General features: G+C 42.1%; 1 protein-coding gene across 8 annotated transcripts in view; it reads left to right on the top strand.

The window, feature by feature from the left end:
- plekha5 (pleckstrin homology domain containing, family A member 5) overlaps nucleotides 1-20,521 on the top strand; it is a 177,894-nt gene that overhangs the window by 140,485 nt on the left and 16,888 nt on the right. For 2 of the 8 annotated variants that reach the window (XM_036577791.1, XM_036577796.1), the window contains 7 exons: nucleotides 2,056-2,156; nucleotides 6,073-6,188; nucleotides 9,367-10,308; nucleotides 11,732-12,176; nucleotides 13,019-13,090; nucleotides 14,270-14,389; nucleotides 14,998-15,051. In XM_036577791.1, coding sequence (XP_036433684.1) covers nucleotides 2,056-2,156; nucleotides 6,073-6,188; nucleotides 9,367-10,308; nucleotides 11,732-12,176; nucleotides 13,019-13,090; nucleotides 14,270-14,389; nucleotides 14,998-15,051 — 1,850 coding nt within the window. Of the gene's footprint in view, nucleotides 1-2,055; nucleotides 2,157-6,072; nucleotides 6,189-9,366; nucleotides 10,309-11,731; nucleotides 12,177-13,018; nucleotides 13,091-14,269; nucleotides 14,390-14,997; nucleotides 15,052-15,345; nucleotides 15,561-18,875; nucleotides 18,957-20,521 lie in introns of those variants that run through there. The other 6 variants (XM_036577792.1, XM_036577797.1, XM_036577793.1 and 3 more) reach the window with 4 other exon arrangements.

Here is a 20,521-nt window from a genome sequence, read left to right on the forward strand (position 1 = left end):
TTGTGATTATTAACGTGTTTCTCTCCGAGGCTCATTTGTTTCCTGTTCACTTCTACAGGCAGCCAATAACCGTCCAAGCCAGAAGGCCTGACTCAGATTAGCATGAAGCTCCTGAGATGCTCTGTTTCAGAGAACATGGCTCTGAGTCAATTTGGCCAAATCAAACTAAAGATGATCATCTGCACTTTGAAGATCTCTTCGTTCTTTCATCTGCTTAATTTAATCAACAGCAGTTTAGTTTCTTGTGCTGAAGGTTTTTGTTCTGTAGCTTCTAAAACAGACTCAGGAGAAAATTCGAGAGCCTGAGATCTTCTGTCCTGGCTATTTCTGGTGTTTGTGTCTGTCTGCTCCTCTGTCTGTTGGTTGAGGTTTGTTTACTCGCGTCCTATCTCCTCCTCTCGCTGCTGTCAATAATTCAGCTGTGAGGCTCCGGCGGGAATTCACCACCATTCACACAGCTCTAACCCCGACTGCTCGGCTCCCCGGCTCTCAGAACGTTTGTCAGCTCTGTGTCTGTTAACTTTGGCTGTGTTTACATGCAAAGATTTATGCCACTGTGATTGAATACATTCTGATTATAGATTAAGGCCCAATCCCATTCCTTATTATTACCCTACCCCTTGTTTTTGAGTGTTGCCCATTGGAACTGAGTTACAGGGTAGTGGTTGAAGTCTTCCCTCTGAAATGGGACCCTCAAATAAAAAGAGCATCACTTCATTAACAGCTACCAGCGCTGCTCTGTAGGCGACCCTGCCAGTCTGCAGTGACAGCAGAGGAGGGTAAAGTTCAGCTCCTCACTGCTGGGCTTTAGTTACATTTAGGGATCATATGATCTTCAAAGAGGGGGGCAATTATTTATTATCACCCACCCCTAATTCTTCAGTGATATGAAGCTGAAGTCAGATATTCACCAGCTTCTTGTTCGAATTTTCCTGTTCCACCTTAAATGGCAACTGCTGCACCATTTAAGGTGGAACGGGAAGTTTAGCTATCGAGACATTATAAAGAAAAGGACCATAATACACTGAAACAACATTAAATTAAGATAATATGATGGTTATTGTAATTTTTAACAGAGAAAATTCTCACATTTGTGTGTTTCTTTGGTGGCTTGTGCTCCATCTCACCAGTTTCTCTTTTGTTTAAAGTGTGTCCGTTTGGAGGGTCATGTAGCCTGAACACTTCGCCCAACCCCTCTATCTCAGTGAGAATCGGGACACCCTACCCCTAGACGTGAACACACAAAACATAGGGAAGGGCTGAGTGGGAGGGGCGAGGGGAGTTTGGGGTTTGGGCCTAAGACTGAGGTGTTTATTCTCACTCTATTCAACAATCTGATTGAAAAATCTCTCTATAAACTCTCACTGTGACGTGACGAACATGATCAGAACGGACTTCAACTTTCTGATAGGGAATGTAATCAGATACAGGCGTTTACACGGATATTATTCTACTATTTAACAGATTATTTACAGTATTACCCACCTCGATCAGTCGGATAGACACTGTATTCCTAATGGCCTCAATCGGACGAGACTATTCCGACTGGGGTGTTTACATGGATGTATTCTATTCCGATTAAGCCATTATTTGGTTTATTAATGGAATTTCAGGCTGCAGTGTTATTAATTAGAATTATTCAGGTTTATTCCAGTGTGAACATAATGAAGTCCTGTATCTGATGTAGTTTTAGAATAATAATTTGGTAATTTTAAATGTGTTCTGCTGTAGATGGTGCTGTTTGCTCTGGATGATGTCAGCGTTGCTGTAACGTGCTGATATTTATAGATAGCTTGCTTGTCACTTGGTGCTGAAGCTCTGGTCTGTGAGCTGCTGTGAGAGATTTGCAGCATTTGGCCACCAGAAAGACGTTAGACTGTCTGATCTTTCACAGAGCATCGCTGCCATGCATGACATCACACATTATACTAATCAGCGCTGCCTGTTTTCTGAAGCTGCTGCCACAATAAGAGTCCACACAGCTTCACTGAGAGCTCAGATCTTCCTGAACCTCCTGAAGACGATAGTAATGGCTGCCATGTTTTCTCTCCCCAGATGAAAAAGAAGAGGGAATCCTTGGGAGCATCCTTCTGCCCAGCTTCCACATCTCCATGCTGTCTGTGGACGACCACATAAGCAAGAAATATGCCTTCAAGGTCTGAGTCTGACGTTCAGCTCGGCTTTCTGCCCTGAAAGAGTCGCCACCGATTACAGATTACAGACTACAGATTACTGTTAAAAGTGTGTGAAGGATTATGAGCTGTTGGAAGTTTTGGATGAGCGACAGGGCCGTTTAGATTAGATTAGTAATTCTGTGCTCTAGTCTTTCTCTGCGCTGTAGAGGAGAGCAGAACACAGACTAATGCAGTTCAGATTTAGGAGGATTAGTTTTATACCGGCCGCCTGAACGTCTCTGTTAATGAAGACACACTCTGTGTTTACAGCTGTTAAACAATTCAGCTAAAAGCAACACAAGTACAAATGTTAAAACTAACCTTCTTAAAACAGAGGGTTCTTCAAGGGTTCTTTAGTAAAGAACCATTAACACTCAGAGAACCCTTTATCTTTACATCGTTCTTCAGACTGATGGAGAATGTGCAACCAATAAAGTCAAAACAATACAATCCAATACATTGATTAATATATTATTAAATAAGTTTTAAACTGTTTATTCAAAATAAATAAACATTTTACTGGCTTGGCTGAGCTGGTTATGACTGTTATAACAAACAGTCACAGCACAACTGAGTAAATTTAACAGACACACAATAAAATGAATATACATTTAGTGAAAGGAGGCGAATGTAGCAAATTTATTTTAGACCATACAGTAGAACAGCGAAAATCAGCACAATAAAAATTCTGATTGTGTACTTTGGGGGTCTTACTGTGTCAGTGTGTTGAACTAACTCCCCCTTGTGGGGGCAGTACTTTAGCTTAGTTAGCGCTCACTGTGAACTGTTTATCCGCATCTAAATGCTGATATATTACACTTTAAAATAATACAGGAGTGAATTCTGTACAGCTCAGATAAAAACACAAGGTTAAAAGTGACTTGTGGTATATAAACAGTTTTATATCATGAATCGTCTGTTTAATCACAGGTTTATTTTATCTCTCTGCACATCTGGACTGTCTTTCTGTCTATCTATCTGTCTGTCTATCTGTCTATCTATCTATCTATATCTATCTGTCTATCTTGAGAATCATCTGACTGCTGTGAACATTAACAGGTGATGTTGCTATAAGAACAAGGCAAAGCTTTAGAAATAACATCAGTGTCAGTCTGTGTTCAGTTAGTGTCAGTCTGTGTCAGTCTGTGTTCAGTCTGTGTCAGTCTGTGTTCAGTCTGTCAGTCTGTGATCAGTTAGTGTCAGTCTGTGATCAGTTAGTGTCAGTCTGTGTCAGTCTGTGTTCAGTTAGTGTCAGTCTGTGTCAGTCTGTGTTCAGTCTGTGATCAGTTAGTGTCAGTCTGTGTCAGTCTTTGATCAGTTAGTGTCAGTCTGTGTCAGTCTGTGTTCAGTCTGTGATCAGTTAGTGTCAGTCTGTGTCAGTCTTTGATCAGTTAGTGTCAGTCTGTGTCAGTCTGTGTTCAGTCTATGTCTGTCTGTGATCAGTTCGTGTCAGTCTGTGATCAGTTAGTGTCAGTCTGTGTTCAGTCTGTGTTCAGTTAGTGTCAGTCTGTGTCAGTCTGTGATCAGTTAGTGTCAGTCTGTCAGTCTGTGATCAGTTAGTGTCAGTCTGTGTCAGTCTGTGATCAGTTAGTGTCAGTCTGTGTCAGTCTGTGTTCAGTCTATGTCAGTCTGTGATCAGTTAGTGTCAGTCTGTGATCAGTCTGTGATCAGTTAGTGTCAGTCTGTGTCAGTCTGTGTTCAGTCTGTGTCAGTCTGTGTTCAGTTAGTGTCAGTTAGTGTCGCGCTCTCCTCCACTGGAATCCAGTTAATGTGCTGTTTGTAAATGAGGACATTGAGACCATTAATCTCGTCATTACGGCTCAAATTCCCAGAACTCACACCGTCCACAGCACATCTCAGAGAAACGTTCAGGACAGAGTCTGATTGTTGATCTGTTTGTGTTCTCAGTGTAATCGACTGCTCCCTCCATCTCGTGGCTTCACTTTGCACTGTTGTCTGTTATAAAAGAATCTTCAGCCTCTGTGGAATCCTGTTTTCCTGATTTCCTGTTCTCCCTGTTTATTCTGTTTATTCTGCTGTGAGTGTGTTTTGTCTGGACTCATTCAGTGCTGCTCTTCTCTTCTTGCTGCTCTCTTGATGTTTGATTGGTTCTCCTGAGACTGTGTGAGCTGGAACACCGCAGTGTTCGCTGAAAGCCCCGACTCACACGGTGAGTTCTGAAAATGCACATCATCACATCATCACGGTCATTCAGGACTAAATGACCACTAATGTAAAGGGGGCGTTTCTGCCTGCTTAGTGTTTGGAGTGTAAATTTATCTTTTTTAATATGAAACCAACGAGTGATTTCTGTCAGTATTATACACTCTTAAAAAGATGGTTCTTAAAGGGTTCTGTAGTAAAGAAAATGGTTCTATATAGAGTCATGAACACTCAAAGAACCCTTTACATGATTAAAGAGTTCTTTCGTCAAGAAATGGTTCTTCAAATTGATGGAGAATGTGCTATAGATGGTTCTATATAGAACCTTTTGGAAAAGTGTTCTATATAGCACCAAAAAGGGTTCCAGTACCCAATCCAATGAGCCAAAGAACTTTATTGGCACTATACTTTTTGCTAAGAGTGTAAGTTAGCAATATTTGATTTAACGGTGATTAAACGAGGAAGCGTTAAGTGTGAACACACATCAGAGCCAAAATGCTGGACTGATTCCTGCAGGTGGAGCTCACGAGTGAACAGAAGCAGATACGTCACCAGGAAATCTGAGCAATGTTTCCGAATCGGTTGATTTTCAGGCGAAGTTTTCGTTTTTGTGAGTGTAAAAAGTCACAGGACTATATTTTGTGTGATTCTAGCTCAATAAATCCACTTCAGAGAAAAGTGACGTGGTGTCGCCGACAAAGCCGAGCGTTTCTTTTTTGTTTTTAGTTGGGATTTGTTTATTTTAGTTTAGCAAAATATCACAGGAGGGAGTTTTGTAGATTTAGAAATGAACACTGTCAGCAGCTCAGGCAGAGGACGTGAGTCTATGCTATCAGTGTTTATTAAAAGATAGAGAGAGAGATAGATAGATAGAGAGATAGATAGAACTTTATTGATCCTGAAGGGAAATTGCAGTGTTTCAGTAGCAAGACATATAATTTCACATAAACGTACATAAAATACCAAAAATGCATAATATATATACATTAAATAAATAATAGAAATAGACATAAGTATAAGAGTAGAAATAAAAGTGTATCTTTTTGCATATTTACATGGCATATAAGACAGGTTTGTTGTATTTAAATGAGAGCAGGCACTGAGTGGTATGAGGTAAACTAAAAGCACAATGAGTATAAACACGACTTGGAGTATCAGCAGTATTACAGTGTAAAGTGCGCAGTGAGAGTCATTACAGCAGCAGGTTATGATATATTGAACAGTGAGTATTAACAGGAGAGGAGATACAGTGATGAGGTTCAGCTCAGTTCAGACAGCAGGAGATCAGTGCCGTCTCTGCAGTGAGGAGACTCGCTGTAGAGCCGTATATCAGTGGGTAAGAAAGATCTCACACGGCTCTGATAAGAAAAATGTGCTATTACTGTCGGCGAACAGTCACATGTAGAAACAACAGACAGGATTCTGGATGTTTTCATACATTTTCAGATGGATTTGATAAACACATTTACAGACGTTTATTTTTGTATGGAACATTTCTGTGTGTAATATTTCTGTATTTCTGTAATATAAATGTATTTTAAAGCATATTTGGTTCATATGGTAATATATTCCGAAATATGTTTTAGTGTTGTGAATGTATTTCAGAATCAACTGTCGAGTGTTTGAGACGTATTTCAAATATATGAAATACATGTCCATATTTTTTCTCTATGGGTCTTATTTTCATTTTTTTTCTTTTTTCAGGCTGCCTTTTTTGTCCCAACTTCCTCTTCAGGCTACACATCCAAACATGCGGACGTACTACTTCTGCACTGACACGGCCAAAGAGATGGAGTCTTGGATGAAGGTGATGACGGACGCAGCGCTGGTCCACACGGAGCCCATCAGAAGGTACGAAGACAGTCTTCAAGATCCAACCCGTCCACACTCTGTATTTTATTATCTTTTCTTTTTTATTATATATATATATGTTTATTTAGGCCGCATTCCTTTTATTGTAAAAATGCTGTTTACGACTGTCATTGTTGATGCTGTTCGAAACTCAAGAGTAGAACAGAAGTGACGAGCGTCTGAGTGACTTTCTCCCCAGAGCTTTTCTGCTCTTAAAGGTCGACACAGCGGAGGTTGTAAGTGGTGGGTAATTGCCCACTTTCTGTCTCCGCCTGAAGCTGTTTGGGAAACGCTATTGACAGGAACACGTTCTGTAACCGCAGACGCCTCCGAACACTGTCTATCTGTAAAAGAGTGAGACTCGGTTAAAGGAGGCTGCAGATTTAGCTCTGTTAACCCAGTAAACACTCTCGTTTGTTTGGTCACTGATAAGCTGGACAAGCTCTTATCACAGGTAGGAAAACTGGACTGGAGAACAAACTTCTAAAAAAGGAAAAAGAAACACACTTTCAACTGGATTTGAGCAAAATTAAAAACTATTTTATGCTAAACTCCCACACAGCACAGTGAAAATGCTTTCACTTTAAATTCTCGAGCTGCAGATGAAGCACCGTGTTCAATCAGTCAATCAATCAAGAAATCAATCAATCAATCAACCTTTATTTAACTTTATTTAAGTACATTAAGGGAGACTCTCATTTACAGTGTAGCCGAGCTGATACAGAAGACAGGGATTGAAAAAGTTAGAATTGTAAAAACATGATAAATGTATCAAATGATAAAAAAAATAATAATAATAATAATAGAAAATGTAATAGTAAAAAAGCCAATAAACCATTAAAATTGCAAAATAAGGGATAAAAAACATAGTTAATGGAATAAATAAAGGAATATAGGATGTAGAACAGTAACTTTGTAGTAGCTGAGAAATAAAGTTTGATAATAAATAAAAAGAATAATAAAAGTGACACAGTAAAAGTTCCTGTCTCTCTGTTTGGAGTTCTGCCCCTGCTGGTTCTATGTTGTCCGCATCGTCTTGTTCTCGGGTGAGTAGTGAACCGTAGACGAGTTCTGTCTCCGGGGCTCCGAGATGGACGCAGTCATGTGGATCTGCAGAGGCTCCAGCAGCTCATCAGCTCTCCTGAGGATCCAGTGTGGAGCTGAGAGATGAAGCGCTGCTCTCAGTGTGTGAGAGGCTGACAGGAGCTTATTGATTACAGCTGAATAGAACAGTATCGATGAACAGAATTATTAATCCAGAATCCACATTTCTGTACAGTCTTCATTGTAAAATTAAAAAATTAAAAAAATTAAATTAACTGATATTATTGATTTGAATTAAATTAAGTATAAATGTGTGAATCATGGATCGACTTAGAGGAGCTCTATGAAGTGCAGAGAGTCTCTGAAACTGTCTGAAACTGTCTGACTCATCTTCCCATGACTTTCACTAGAGTGTTGATTTCAATCAGTCAGCCTTTATTTTCACAGAGTAATACATTGAGAGTGACTCTCAATTTTAATGCAGCTGAGCTTTTACAACATTTAAAGGGAGTAAAAGAGAATTTAAAATGAAATTTAATCAGGTTAAACTAAAATGAACAGAACTGCATAAACAAACTAACAGTAAAATCAGATATGTGAAATAAGATAAAAGACAAAAGAATAAAGAGAACAATTCGGATTTAATTAAGACGGAGAAAACTACAATAAAACCAAGATAATAATCAGTTAATAAGATTTCAACATAAAAGGATAAATAGGCTAAACTAAAATTTAAGACAGTCAACTGAAAGGATTATAAAAGGTAATAAAAAACAGTCATAGAGTTGAGATAAAACAAAATCACATAAAATAAGATTATTGGGAAGAAAAAAGTGAAAACCCATGTAATATAATAAAGAGAAGTAAATAAAAAAGAGAAAGAAAAAGTTAAACTAAAGACTAAAACTGTTCCAGACTGAGTGTGCTCAGAGACTAAAAGTGACTGAGTTTAGAGACTCAGTAGTGAGTCCAGCAGATTCACTGTAGATAAAAGCAGATTGTCCAGTTCAGTAAAAACACTCTTGATCGTTACTTTTACAATAACAATTCATATCTGATCAATTTTTTAACTATTCACACGTTTGGAAACCTTTACGTTTCCATTTCAGACTAAAAATCCTCCATTCATGAGAAAATGATCATTTAAATGTAAAAAAAAATCTGTGAAAAAACTCAGTACAGCGCTGAGAGCAGAGACAGGATGTTTACCAGAGGAAAAAATAGATTCTTAGATGCATCGCGATGCGGACGTGAACGATTCTGAATCGATCCACAAACGCCAAAAATCGATTTTCTAAATATTTAATTTATAACGCAATGTTGGCGGAACTCGGAAGTGCAGCGTCCGGACACTCTGTGAGGTGCACATAACAAAAACACACATGGATGAGCGAGAAATCTGACCAGCACCCTCTGCATTAAAAGCCAGGTCAGGTCAGGAGTCACGACCCAAATGTTAAGAAGAGACATTTTGTCCTTTCCACAAAAATCAAACCACCTTGGGAAACAGGGCTTTCGCGCTATGCTACACACGTCCCGCCTCGAAGATATTTTACTGACATCACTAAAGAAAACGGGTAGGGCAGCTGTAACGTGCTGAGTGGACACTCATCACCACTGGATCTTATTTCACCGTAACTGCGCATTTTATCGCAGATGAGTGGCAGCAGCGTCTCATGTGCTCCAAACAAGAGCAGTGAATGAGAGCCTTCCAGTTCACTGACCACATCACTTCCATTTGATTTATTAATAAAAGATATTGGAAGTAAATTCATTATGGATCATTACAAATACTTTGCTTTAAAGGTACCAAGACCTCAGACAGTAGGAAAATAGAAATCCTGTATAGAACAAAAAGATGCATCGATAATTGTTTTATAATCGCATCGCGGCCTCTGAATCGTAATCGAATCGAATCGTGAGGTGCCTAAAGATTCCCACCCCTAACATTTACTGAAGAAAGTTAAAATAAACGTTGGCGCAGACGGTCGTCTCTCCTTCCTTTCTGCTTTCTGTGTTTTTTTTTTAAATGACTTTGCATATAATCCATTAGCACTCCTCTCTTTTACAGTGACTCATTCTCTCGTTTTCTTCCTTCTTTTTCTCTTATCCCTCTCTTTCTTTCTTGTGTCAGGCTGGAGAAGACGAAGGTAGACCCACGCAGCCCGCAGGAGATGAACAACATGTTGAATCACCGAGTTCTAACCCGACCTGAAATCCAGAACAACGAGAGGAACCGGGAGAGCCTTCGGCAGGAGGACAAGAAACAGAAGCAGCTGGAGAAGCAGCCCAGCATCCACAGAGAGAAGGACAGAAGTCTGTCACTGAAAGACTCTGACAAGCTCTCACACCAGAAAGAGGAGAAGTACGTCCCGCAGAAAGATGGGCACAAGTACGCTGCGCAGAAGGATGAAGACAGGTACATGTTGCAGAAAGATGTGGAAAAGCTTGTTCTCCAGAAGGACGGGGAGAGGTACGCTCTGCAGAAGGATGGAGAACGGTATACCCTGCAGAAAGACGGAGAGAAGTACCTGCTGCAGAAAGACGGGCAGAGATATACGCTGCACAAAGACGGAGAGAAATACGCGCTTCCGAAGGACGCGCTGCAGAAAGACGGTGAGAAGTATCTGCAGAAAGACGCGGGGCGCCCCCTGCAGAAAGACAAAGAGAAAGTGATGCTGCAAAAAGAGCCAGAGAAGATCAGCCTTCACAGAGAAGGTGAGCAGTATGGCTTCCAGAAGGAGCTGGGTGTGGAGCGACCCCTCACCAAAATCAACAGCATCAAGCTGCAGCCGGCCCAGGCGGCCGCCATCGCCGCCGCCGTCTCCTCTTCGCGGCAGCTCCAGAGCGCAGGAGCTCCCGCCCCGTACAAAGCAGCGGCACAGGTCAACGGCTCCGGAGAGCGAGGAGGAGAGCGGAGCCCAGGAAACACGGTTGGGGCTCTTCCACAGAGAACGGCGGTCCAGCCTCAGTCCACCGAGCCAGAAAGAGCGCTGAGCAGAACCGACTCCATGCAGCAGTTAGAGCAGTGGGTCAGGATGCACCGCACGCGAGGGCAGGACGACGACACGCGGAGGTACGCGGTCTGTTAGCGAGTGACCATACTTACGTACTTTAAAGTTCTTCACACAAACACACCTGTCAGGCTGTGAGTGAGTCAGTGTTTCTCTGTGTTTGTCCGTCTCACAGTCAGATTACTGATTGAAGAAGAAACAAGTTGTCTTTAACAGTGATGTGAAAAAACTGCACAAAAACATTTACGTCAAACCTGAAACTGCAGACAAACCTGACGATGTCAATATACTTTTGAAAAAAAATTGTTTTTTTTTCCACCAATTTTGCAAAATTCCTCTGTAACTCAGTGTGTGAGATGTAAACAGAGTGATTCAGAGTGGTTTGGTGTGAAATGGTTCAGATGTCTTTACAGTGGTGGTGATAGGAACCAGGGGTCGCCATGACTACAACACAAATATAGACATTTAATTTTTCAGTTGGTGACCTTCACTAACCTCCACTTCTTGTAAACAGTACCTAAATAAATGACTAAAGATCCTTATCCTTTAAAGTGTGCTGTTTTAGCTGCTGAGTAGTTGTTGAGTTTCTCCCCTTTAAATTTGTTAAAATTGAAGATGATACTGCAGTAAAACGATGTAGGTGAAGATAATTTTGCAAGCTCATTGAGACAGAAACATATTTTATAGTCTGAAGGGCACAGCAGCTTGATGGGAGCCCTAATCTCACGTGTGTGTAAATAAATGAGTAATTTAAAAGCCTTCATGATCAGCAGACGTATTTTTCCTGTAACTCACTGTTGATGTTCACAATCTGTTTTCAGAGCTGAACATTCTGGGTCTTCGTAAATGGGTTTGTGTGGATGCTGGTTCACTGAAGGAAGCATGTTTTGTGTTTCACGCAGGGCATTTACTAAAGCTTAAACGCTCTTGCGAGGTCACATCCTCAGCCAAGTAATTAACATCCCTTCTCTCAGTCCGCGCCCGAGCCCGGCTCTGACTCGATTTGGCGCTCTGGCACAGAGCAGCGTGCAGGGAGTGCACTCAGCTCAGGCTCTTATCTGCTGGCAGGACACACGCAGCTCTGTCATGCCTGTTCAGTGAGCGTTTTCATGCGTCCTGTCGTCTTCCTCGCATTCCTGCCCACTCAGATAGGCCCAAGTTCTCCAACGGGTTCCTGGTACGTGACAGGCAATTAGCAAGCTAGTTAATTACTTATCAGCCAGACTCTGCTGCATAGATGATGTTGAGGGCTTTGTAAAGGATGAAGCACAGTGCTTTTAGAGAGAGAGAGAGAGAGTGATGAGCGATCGAGAGAGTGATGAGCGATCAAGAGACATCAGATGGTCGCTCTTTGCAGTGAAACTGTAAATTCGGCAGCAAAGCTGTGCCAGATTCCTCCCTCAGTCCTGTGATTATGATGGATCTGTGTGCTTGTGGTGTTTTGTGTAGCGGTTCTGAGGTGCTGACGTCTCATCTCTGTTCCAGCATCACCTCCTATCAGACGCTGCCCAGAAACATGCCGAGCCATCGCGCGCAGGTGGTGCCGCGCTATCCAGAGGGCTACCGCACACTTCCTCGCAACATGCTGCGACCGGACAGCATCTGCAGCGTCGCGGGCTCGGTGTACGACCGCGCGCTGCAGCCCACCGCAGCGGAGAAGCGGCGCTCCATGCGTGACGACACCATGTGGCAGCTGTACGAGTGGCAGCAGAGGCAGGCACACAGCCGGCTGGGCTACGGCACGCTGCCCAGCCCCAAAACTATGGGCCACATCACCGAGTCCATCCCCTCCTCGCCCTCCCACGGCTCGCTGGCTCTGTACCACTCCGTCTCCCCCAACCGGCCCTTCAACCCGAGCTCCGAGGTCTCCTCGCCGGTGTTCCGAGGAGACGTCAGTATTGACCGGCGCCACAGAGCTCACCTCACAAAGGTACCGACTCATCTCAACATAACATCATATAGAAACATTTCTGAACTTCTTACTCCGCTCAGTGTCAGTGAATCAGCGGCCTGGCCTGCTGTAGCTGAGCTGTCTGTGATGGTGTTTTCACTGCTGACCGGCTTCATCTGGATTAAAATTAACATTAGAATTAAAGAATAATTAGAGTGAGTTCAGGTAGATGATGTGCACAATCATTGATCAGGTCTCTGAATGTCCAGGTGCTAGACATGGTGACGGGCACTAAAGTCGTTGTTAAATCTGTATTGATTGAATTGTTAAATACATCTTATATCTTTGGGGTCAGTTTGACCTCAGCAGTTAATATCTCTGAGAAAGTTCTCGCAACATGTTGAATCACCGAGTTCTGACCCGAATGTTGTGTGATCTATCAGTTGTTCTGTTCTTGCACTGTGGTCATGTAAGGTTAGGACCCCAAAGCAGAGGGACGATTTTCTGGAGATTTATAAAATTGCATGTTATAATGACCTCAATATCATCCAAAACAAACAAAGAAAATGTGTGTAAAACGTTAATATTTCTTTTGTTTTATACAGTTCAGAATCAGCCTGGAGTAAAACTGACACAGAGGACAGACAGGACTGTACAAAATGTGTACAGAACACTGAAAACATCATCATGTCAATTTCGTGTTTACCCAGTCGCCCCCATTAAATTAGGAAAAGTGGTTTAATATGAAGAATCTTATTTAGAGATGTTAAACATTGAATGGGGTCAAACTGACTCTGAAGATAGTAGGAGGGTCAGTGCTGTGATGGGTTTTCAGGTCTTCACTCTGTTCTTCTCATTTTCTTTGCTTTGCTTTCTGTCAGTACGCATACCTGCCTGATCGCAGAGCTCCAGCAGCTCAGAGCATCACGCCTCAGTCCCTGCAGGGTAAAACGGTACGCCTCTCCTCCTCTCTGCCTCCGTCTTTCTCCTCTAACACAAATAACTCACCTGTCTCTCAGTTACAGTAACCAGCCTTGAGTCAATGAGTAAATGTTTGTTAGCCAGGGCCGCCCAAACACAGAAACTCCTTTAAAACAGTGTTCATAAAAATGAAACCAGTATCCGAGCAGAGGATCAGCGGCCACAACGTAACGCAGAAAGCTCTGTTTACTGTCTGTTTAAAACACACGATGCCATCAACATGGAAGGCACAGGAGTAGCCAAACAAATAGTGGGCCGCAGTGTAGAGATCATTATCACAGGGTTCTTGAGTAGCACAACCGTCTAAGCGTCAGTCCTGTCATCATCAGGAGGTCACGAGTTGATCCCCGGTGATGCTACAGCCGTCCGTGTCCAGGAGTCCAAGAGAGCACAGTCGTCCTCCCTGTCTCTCTGGGTGGGCAGGATGCCCCCCGTCTCCCCCCATCACTTAGCGCGTTGCTGCCAGCGCAGGCGTCCATTAGCTGACGTAACAGATCTGGTGGTTAGTGTCTCCTCTGAGCGCGTTCAGCTGTCCAGTGACGCTGCGTTAGCGACAGTTTGAAGAGGTGCGGTGGAGCTTCACAGAACTCGGAGGAAGACTGTGTTTATCTTCACCCTCCTAGAGCTGGGGGTATCGTGTGACTGGGGGAGACAGAACTAGTAGAACTGGATACAACTGCATTGGGGAGAAAATCAAAAAATCACGAAAAGACTGCAGCGCTAATATGGAACCCTGTTGAAGTCTCTGAATGTGAACACCTCTGTTCTCCCTCTGTACTGCATTTTTATATCTGAGAATCTTTACAGTAACGACTGTTTATTTACATTCTGATGTAAAGAGCTGCTCTTCTGAATCCAGCGGGTCATTTTGAACGTTAACTCTGTGTGTGAACGCTGAATGTGCTTTAGGTTTGGGGTTAGTTTTCCACAGATATTGAATCTTTGACTTTTCATGGTTTGAGGTTTTCATGAGAAATAACTCTCTATAAGCTGCTCGATTCATATTCTGTCATTCATCCAGTGCTCAGTCCTAAACTGAAAGCCCAAAAATATAACCCAAGCATTTCACACATCTCTAAGCCATTCTCCAGTGTTGTCCACAACGGCTCTCTAACCACGACCCCTGTGCGCGTTGTTTCCTGCGACCCCAGCCAGAGGAGCTGACCCTGCTGCTTATCAAGCTGCGACGGCAGCAGGCTGAGCTCAACAGCATCCGAGAGCACACTCTTGCTCAGCTAATGCAGCTAAACCTCGATGCCACCAACCCAAAGGTCAGCCTCGGAGGGTCACCCGCGCTAGTCTGTGCATCCCCGAGTGAAGGAATGCTTAGCTGCTTTCTTTTGCGCCTCATTACCGACTCTGTCTTCTTTATGTTTGTACAGTAGTTGTGATTGTTTTAAGCATGCTGGCTGTTTTTTGTTGTGTTCAGTTGTGGATGAGTTGTGTTACCCTGTACTAACACTGATAGAACCATAGACTCCAGCAGGTTTCTACTCATCTGCATAGACTGTTATTAGTGTTCTTGCCTGAGCTGCGTGTGGAACACATCTGGCAGATGTTTTCCTCTGTTAAAGATGCGTCTTTTACATCCTGTCTTGCTGTCATTTTCCTTTTTGGATGCTTGTCTTAAGTTCTGCACCTCTGCTTGGATCCATGTTCTCTGACCCACTAGTGCATGATGACTGTCCTGCCGGATGGCCGTCAGAGTCCTCTGGGTAGCTGTGAATGGCCTGTTAGCTGATGTATCTTTTCTGTAGTATGAGTTTCTCGCCCACTGGGCTGCCCCCCCCCCTTTTCTCTCTTTCTCAGACGTTCTGTTTCTCTCAGTTCTGCTCTCCTCCTGAGCTCTGTCCTCTCTCCTTTCCGCTGCCTTCACTAGAGCGAGATCCTCTCCCACCACCTGCAGAGGAATCTCATGTATTTGGACAGCCAGGTGAGGGCATTGCTCGCTCTCTCTCTCTCTCTCTCTCTCTCTCTCTCTTTCTCTTTCTCTCTCCTTCTCTCTCTTTCTGTCCCTTGGTGTGTCTGTCTGTCTGTCTGTCTCTCTCTCTCTCTCTCTCTGACGTGCATTTATAATTACTGCAAAATTCTACCAAATGATAAAACTCACAGTAAGATTACAGTAATTATACTCAGTCAGTCTAACTGAGCTGCTCACAGACTCACGTTATTCGGTGATGTTTATCAGCTGTTCATGTGTGTTTTTTTTCTCTCTGTTTACTTAAAGGAGAAAAATACTGATATTCCAGACAATTCAAGATGCCTTTAAAACATCAGTGCTGTTTTAGAGCAGACTGAGCTCGTCTCAGCGCTGGAGGAGTTACAGAACGCTGATTCAGTGCGTTTGCTGTGTTCACTGATGGTTTGGATTTTCAGTGATCGTTACAGAAAACGGCCTTTGGTCAGTTCTTTTAGACGGTTCAATAAAGTGTTTTTATTTCACTTGCGTTGTCTTTTATCATGTTTTTATTCCTGTAAGTAAACAGACAGAGTTCAGTAACAGTTTATGCTGGGCGATATATCGTTTATAATAAGATTATTATGAGTATTATGTCTATAATATAATGCCCATGGAATAAGTGTTTCAAGCTGTTTAACTCTATGTTGCACACTTGACCACACACACAAAAAAAAAACACAGCTGACTGAGTCACAAAAAGCAGTTTGGCCACTGACTGAGTAACTAAAACTACCTTGTGTATCGTACTGATAACACAACTCTATGAACCTGTTCATGGGAGTTTTTGTGATATTGTGATATGATATTGTATTTTATTGGGTTTGGTTTGGTTTGGTTTCACACAGCAACAGCAAAAGTTCACTAAATTACACACGCAGGTTTTTCATTTATTGGTCAGAAATCTTGCAGAGATACAGTCACTCTGTTACTTTTACATTTATCACCATGAAAGTATAAAGATATAAATAGATAATGTAAAACAGAAAGTCTGTGTGTCATAAAACGAAGCAATAATAATCTTTTTGTGATTTCTGCTTCTTTATGATTGGTTTATCAATTTGAATTTAACCAGTCAGATCACTGATGCTTGCCCAAAAGTAACTTCTGTGACCCGTGTGCTGAAATTAAAAGCACATCTCTTCTGTTTTTTTGCTGCTTGTCTGCCATTACTGTCAGCCGCTCATGCCAGAGGAAAGATGACAGTCAGTAAAATGTTGAACAGGCAGGTTACGTAGACAGTCCAGCCTGACGGCTCTAAGAAAAGCTCCGGTGCTGAATTCTCTTGTTTGGTGAGCATCATCAAAAAGATGCGTTCCCACCAGCAGCGAACTCAAGGAGGGTCAGTTGTTTGCTGTGGACCTGACTCCAGGTGGAGTGTTTACACATCAAAACAGACCGAACCACAGAAAACGTTCTAAAGGTCGGCACCAAATGTGGTAGGTGTGACAGCGACGTCAGTAAAGTAGCGTAGCAGGAAGAAATATTAAAACTGACGTTTATTAAATTCAGACTCTGACTGACTGCATCAGTTCATGTATCGCAGTGAGGTCAGTTTATACTGGATCAGGAGCTGCAGCTCCTTTCACTGACCACCAACTCCCACCACGTCCCGCCTCCCAGCTGAAATGGGGATTTTGATTGGTTATGCTGAGGAGTTTGACGCTCTCTCTCTGGCCGTATTGGTCAGTGCTCCGATCTGAATTCAGAAAACGGTGCGTCGCTGCCCCAGTACTTTGGAAAGTGGTTGGTCAAATGTCCGGTGGTCCTGGTGGTTCTGGCGGTCCTGCTCTTCACTCACAGTATGAACTGCAGTGAGCGTCTTTCATCATGCGTTAAGTCTATAAAATGGGTTAATGTGGTTTGTGTGTCCGTTTAATGTTTATAAAAATGTGTTAGATTGATTTTAATGTAGTTGTAAGAGAAGAGAACAGAGCAGAACGGTCCAATCAGAGCGCAACATCAGGACGGTACGTCATTCTGTTCATTTAGATCAGCACTTACGAAGCTCATTAACCCTATTAATGCAAACTTAAATATCATCTAATACTGACCACGTGATACATTAAGATATCATGATACTGAACTTCAGTATCGCCCAGTCTTACTTTCTCTTTATGTGCTTTGTTTAAACTTTGTTTTTAAAGAGATCAAATTCAGCCAATTCAGATTTTCATATTAAAACATTTTGATTGACAGATGAAGGCATCAGTCCGTTTTGGCTCATTACAGGTCATCATTCAATCATTTTGAGTAAAATATCATGTAAAGCAGAATTAAACTTGTTACTGTTACGGATATTTTCTCAAGACTGTAAATATTCTGTACAGCGCTTTAGTGAGGAACTTTGCTTAGTGAATATTATTTATGATAATATGCCGTAACGATGTGTCCTGGGAGTCTTTTCTAATGTTTTCAGTGATAATGTGTTTGTATTATAGATGTATAGAAAGATTACAGTCTATGATCAGTTTTTAATGTTTAATGGAATTATGGGTGCCTTTCTGGAGCCTCAGACACATTTTTGATTGAAAGATGTTTGAACACGATACTTCATTAATTTGTTTATTCTTTTATTATGAAATATTTAGTAGTTAAAAAATTACTTCACAAAACCGGTTTAATCTGTTTTCTTATTATTAGTATTCACAGTTTGTTGTTGTGCTAATTCTGAACACTGCAGACTACACATTTCAGTTCAGTTTTATTTGTGTAGCGATTTTCACAAGTTTTAACAGCTTTAAAAATATCGCAAAATGTTTTTTGTAATGTTAGTCATTTATACTATTATAACTTTATTATAATTAAAAAGTTTCCCTTCCAGTTCACCGCTCTCCAACGCCACCCACCGGCCGCTACGTTACGTATTCTGTTGAAATTTTGGGCATCAAACGTAACAGCTTCTCCTGCAGCAGGACAGTTTCTCAGATTTTAGTTCTCTTTCTTCCAAACACAAATATGAAATGATTTGAAGTAAATAGAAAGTACACATCTTGAATTAACTGGGAAAATGAGTTTGAGATGCTTCAAGAAAACTGTGATTTCCAAAAAGTCAGAACTTCAGGCTTCAGAATGAAGAATTTCAAAACATCTTAAAATAATTCCGTTTTACTGTAAACAACCATGTAATGCTAACGCTGCACTTCCACAGCAAAATAAGAACTTTCCTTAAAAAATTTTCTTTATCTTTTACAAATTAAAATGCTTTTACTTTTTATGAAAATGTGTAAGGTTATAGAAGGAGCTTTAATGGATGAAAAAAATTGTAGCAGAGCTGAAAATACGTGAATCCAAAGAAAAGAATGTAAAGAAAATCACAGAGAAAACTGAGCATGAAATGAAATGGTGCAGCGTCCAGTCACTCCTTCTGGTCCTTGAGTTGAAGTCTGTTGCACTGTTAAGCTCCAGTTGCTGACCTGTGTAGCATTAAAAACATAAATAAAACACCAGAACATCACAGTACCAGAGTAGACGAGTGATCTGACCCTTAACTAGTTTCATTTGACTGCATTCATCCAATAAGGGGTCAAAACGTCCACATCACGGTTTCCTCTCTGAACTCTAGTGTTATATTTTATTACAACAATCAGAGATGAAGCTAGAACGTTCCTAAATGTTCTGTAAGCCTCATGTTCTCATCTGAGATTGACGGAATGAGATGGGTCTGAGTTTCTCCTCCTCTGGTAGTTTTTGCAACCAAATATCTCCTCCTAGCTCATGATCGTGGAGCCGTGTGCGGCTGTGATGTGTGGCAGTGCTGTTCTGTGCTGAATGCTGTTCCTCCTCCTCACTTGTACCAGATGAAGGAGAACGAGCCAATAATCTTCATGATTCACACTATGATTGAGAACTCAGCTCCAAGGCCTCAACTTTACCAGCAAGTAAGGTCTTGACGTCCACACGCTAATGCACCTACCCCCCCCCCGTCCCATCGACCTGCCCTCCTGTTCTCCCCCGGACGCGTCCCTCACTGTCTCATCCAGTGTTGGGTCTCTTACAGCACATCCCATCGTGGTGGTTGTTGTTATTTTCTTGCAGACGGTGTTGGCATGGCTTAGTCGTGTTGTCTGATCTGCACTGCCATGCAAACTCCCCACCAGCCGGTGTGTTCGCTCCATTCTGAGTCATTTGCAGTTCCCCATTCAGTCATGTGTTGGGACTGTTCCAGTGTCATGTGGGACGAGATCGTTGAGGTCATTTATATGGACACAGTAAACTGCTTAAGCGTCCTTGCTGGCTTTGTTCCGTGTTAAATGTTAGCATCTGTTGTCGACGGCGCTGTCGATCTTCAGCTCCAGCAAAAAGCAGTTTTAAAAGTCCTCAAAATCTCTTCAGGATGGTGTCAGGAACTCCCTTCAAATCCCTCACTGGGGTGCTGGAGCACATGAGGTGGTTTAGCTGCAGCCTTTCTGCTGCATTTTCATTAGTCATGCCAGCTCGGCCGGAGGCGGAACAGGCCGAGGGGAAAGGTAATTAGTGCGCCGGCGGTCGAGGCTGCCAGCGCTGCACCTTGCGCTCAGTCCGTGGAGAACATCCTCCCCACCGCCGGTCACCATCTGAGAGGTCAGGCTGTGGGACTGTAAGCAGACAGAAGTGTCTAAAACTGGTTTTAAATATTTAATATAAAAATGCGAGTGACGAACTTATTTCTCTACAGTTTACATCACAGGCCTGACTTAAAGACCCATCACTCTGCTGTATATCGTATTTATTCCCTTTTGTTTCATATTGAACCTTGGCTGTCCGTGTGTCCGTCCCTCTGTCCTGCTGTCCTGCAACAGGAGCCATGAATATTTCACAAATACCCGCCACGCCTCTCTGCCACTTTTAGAACACGAACGCGTATAAAAGTGCTGCTGACCTCTCATCGTCACACACCTTCATTTCCGTCATCAGCTCAGTATGTGTGTGTGTGTGTGTGTGTGTGTTTTAGAGAGAAAAAAAATTGTGTATTGTTTCTTTTGTCACATCAACAAAACTGCTTTGAATCAATAGATGGATTACAATGTTGTGTGTATGTGTGTGTATATATATATATATATATATATACACATATACAGGTGCATCTCAATAAATTAGAATATCATCAAAAAGTTAATTTATTTCAGTAATTCAATTCAAAAAGTGAGACTCATATAGATTCATTACACACAGAGTGATCTATTTCAAGCATTTATTTCTTTCAATGTTGATGATTATGGCCTACAGCCAATGAAAACCTTAAAGTCAGTACCTCAGAAAATTAGAATATAAGACCAATTTAAAAAAAAATATTTTTAATACGTAAATGTTGGCCTACTGAAAAGTATGTACAGTATATGCACTCAATACTTGGTCAGGCCATCTTTTGCATGAATTACTGCATCAATGCGGCGTGGCATGGAGGCGATCAGCCTGTGGCACTGTTGAGGTGTTATGGAAGCCCAGGTTGCTTTGATAGCGGCCT

The sequence above is a fragment of the Colossoma macropomum genome, unplaced genomic scaffold (assembly GCF_904425465.1).
Source record: "Colossoma macropomum unplaced genomic scaffold, Colossoma_macropomum, whole genome shotgun sequence".
Classification (NCBI taxonomy): domain Eukaryota; kingdom Metazoa; phylum Chordata; class Actinopteri; order Characiformes; family Serrasalmidae; genus Colossoma; species Colossoma macropomum.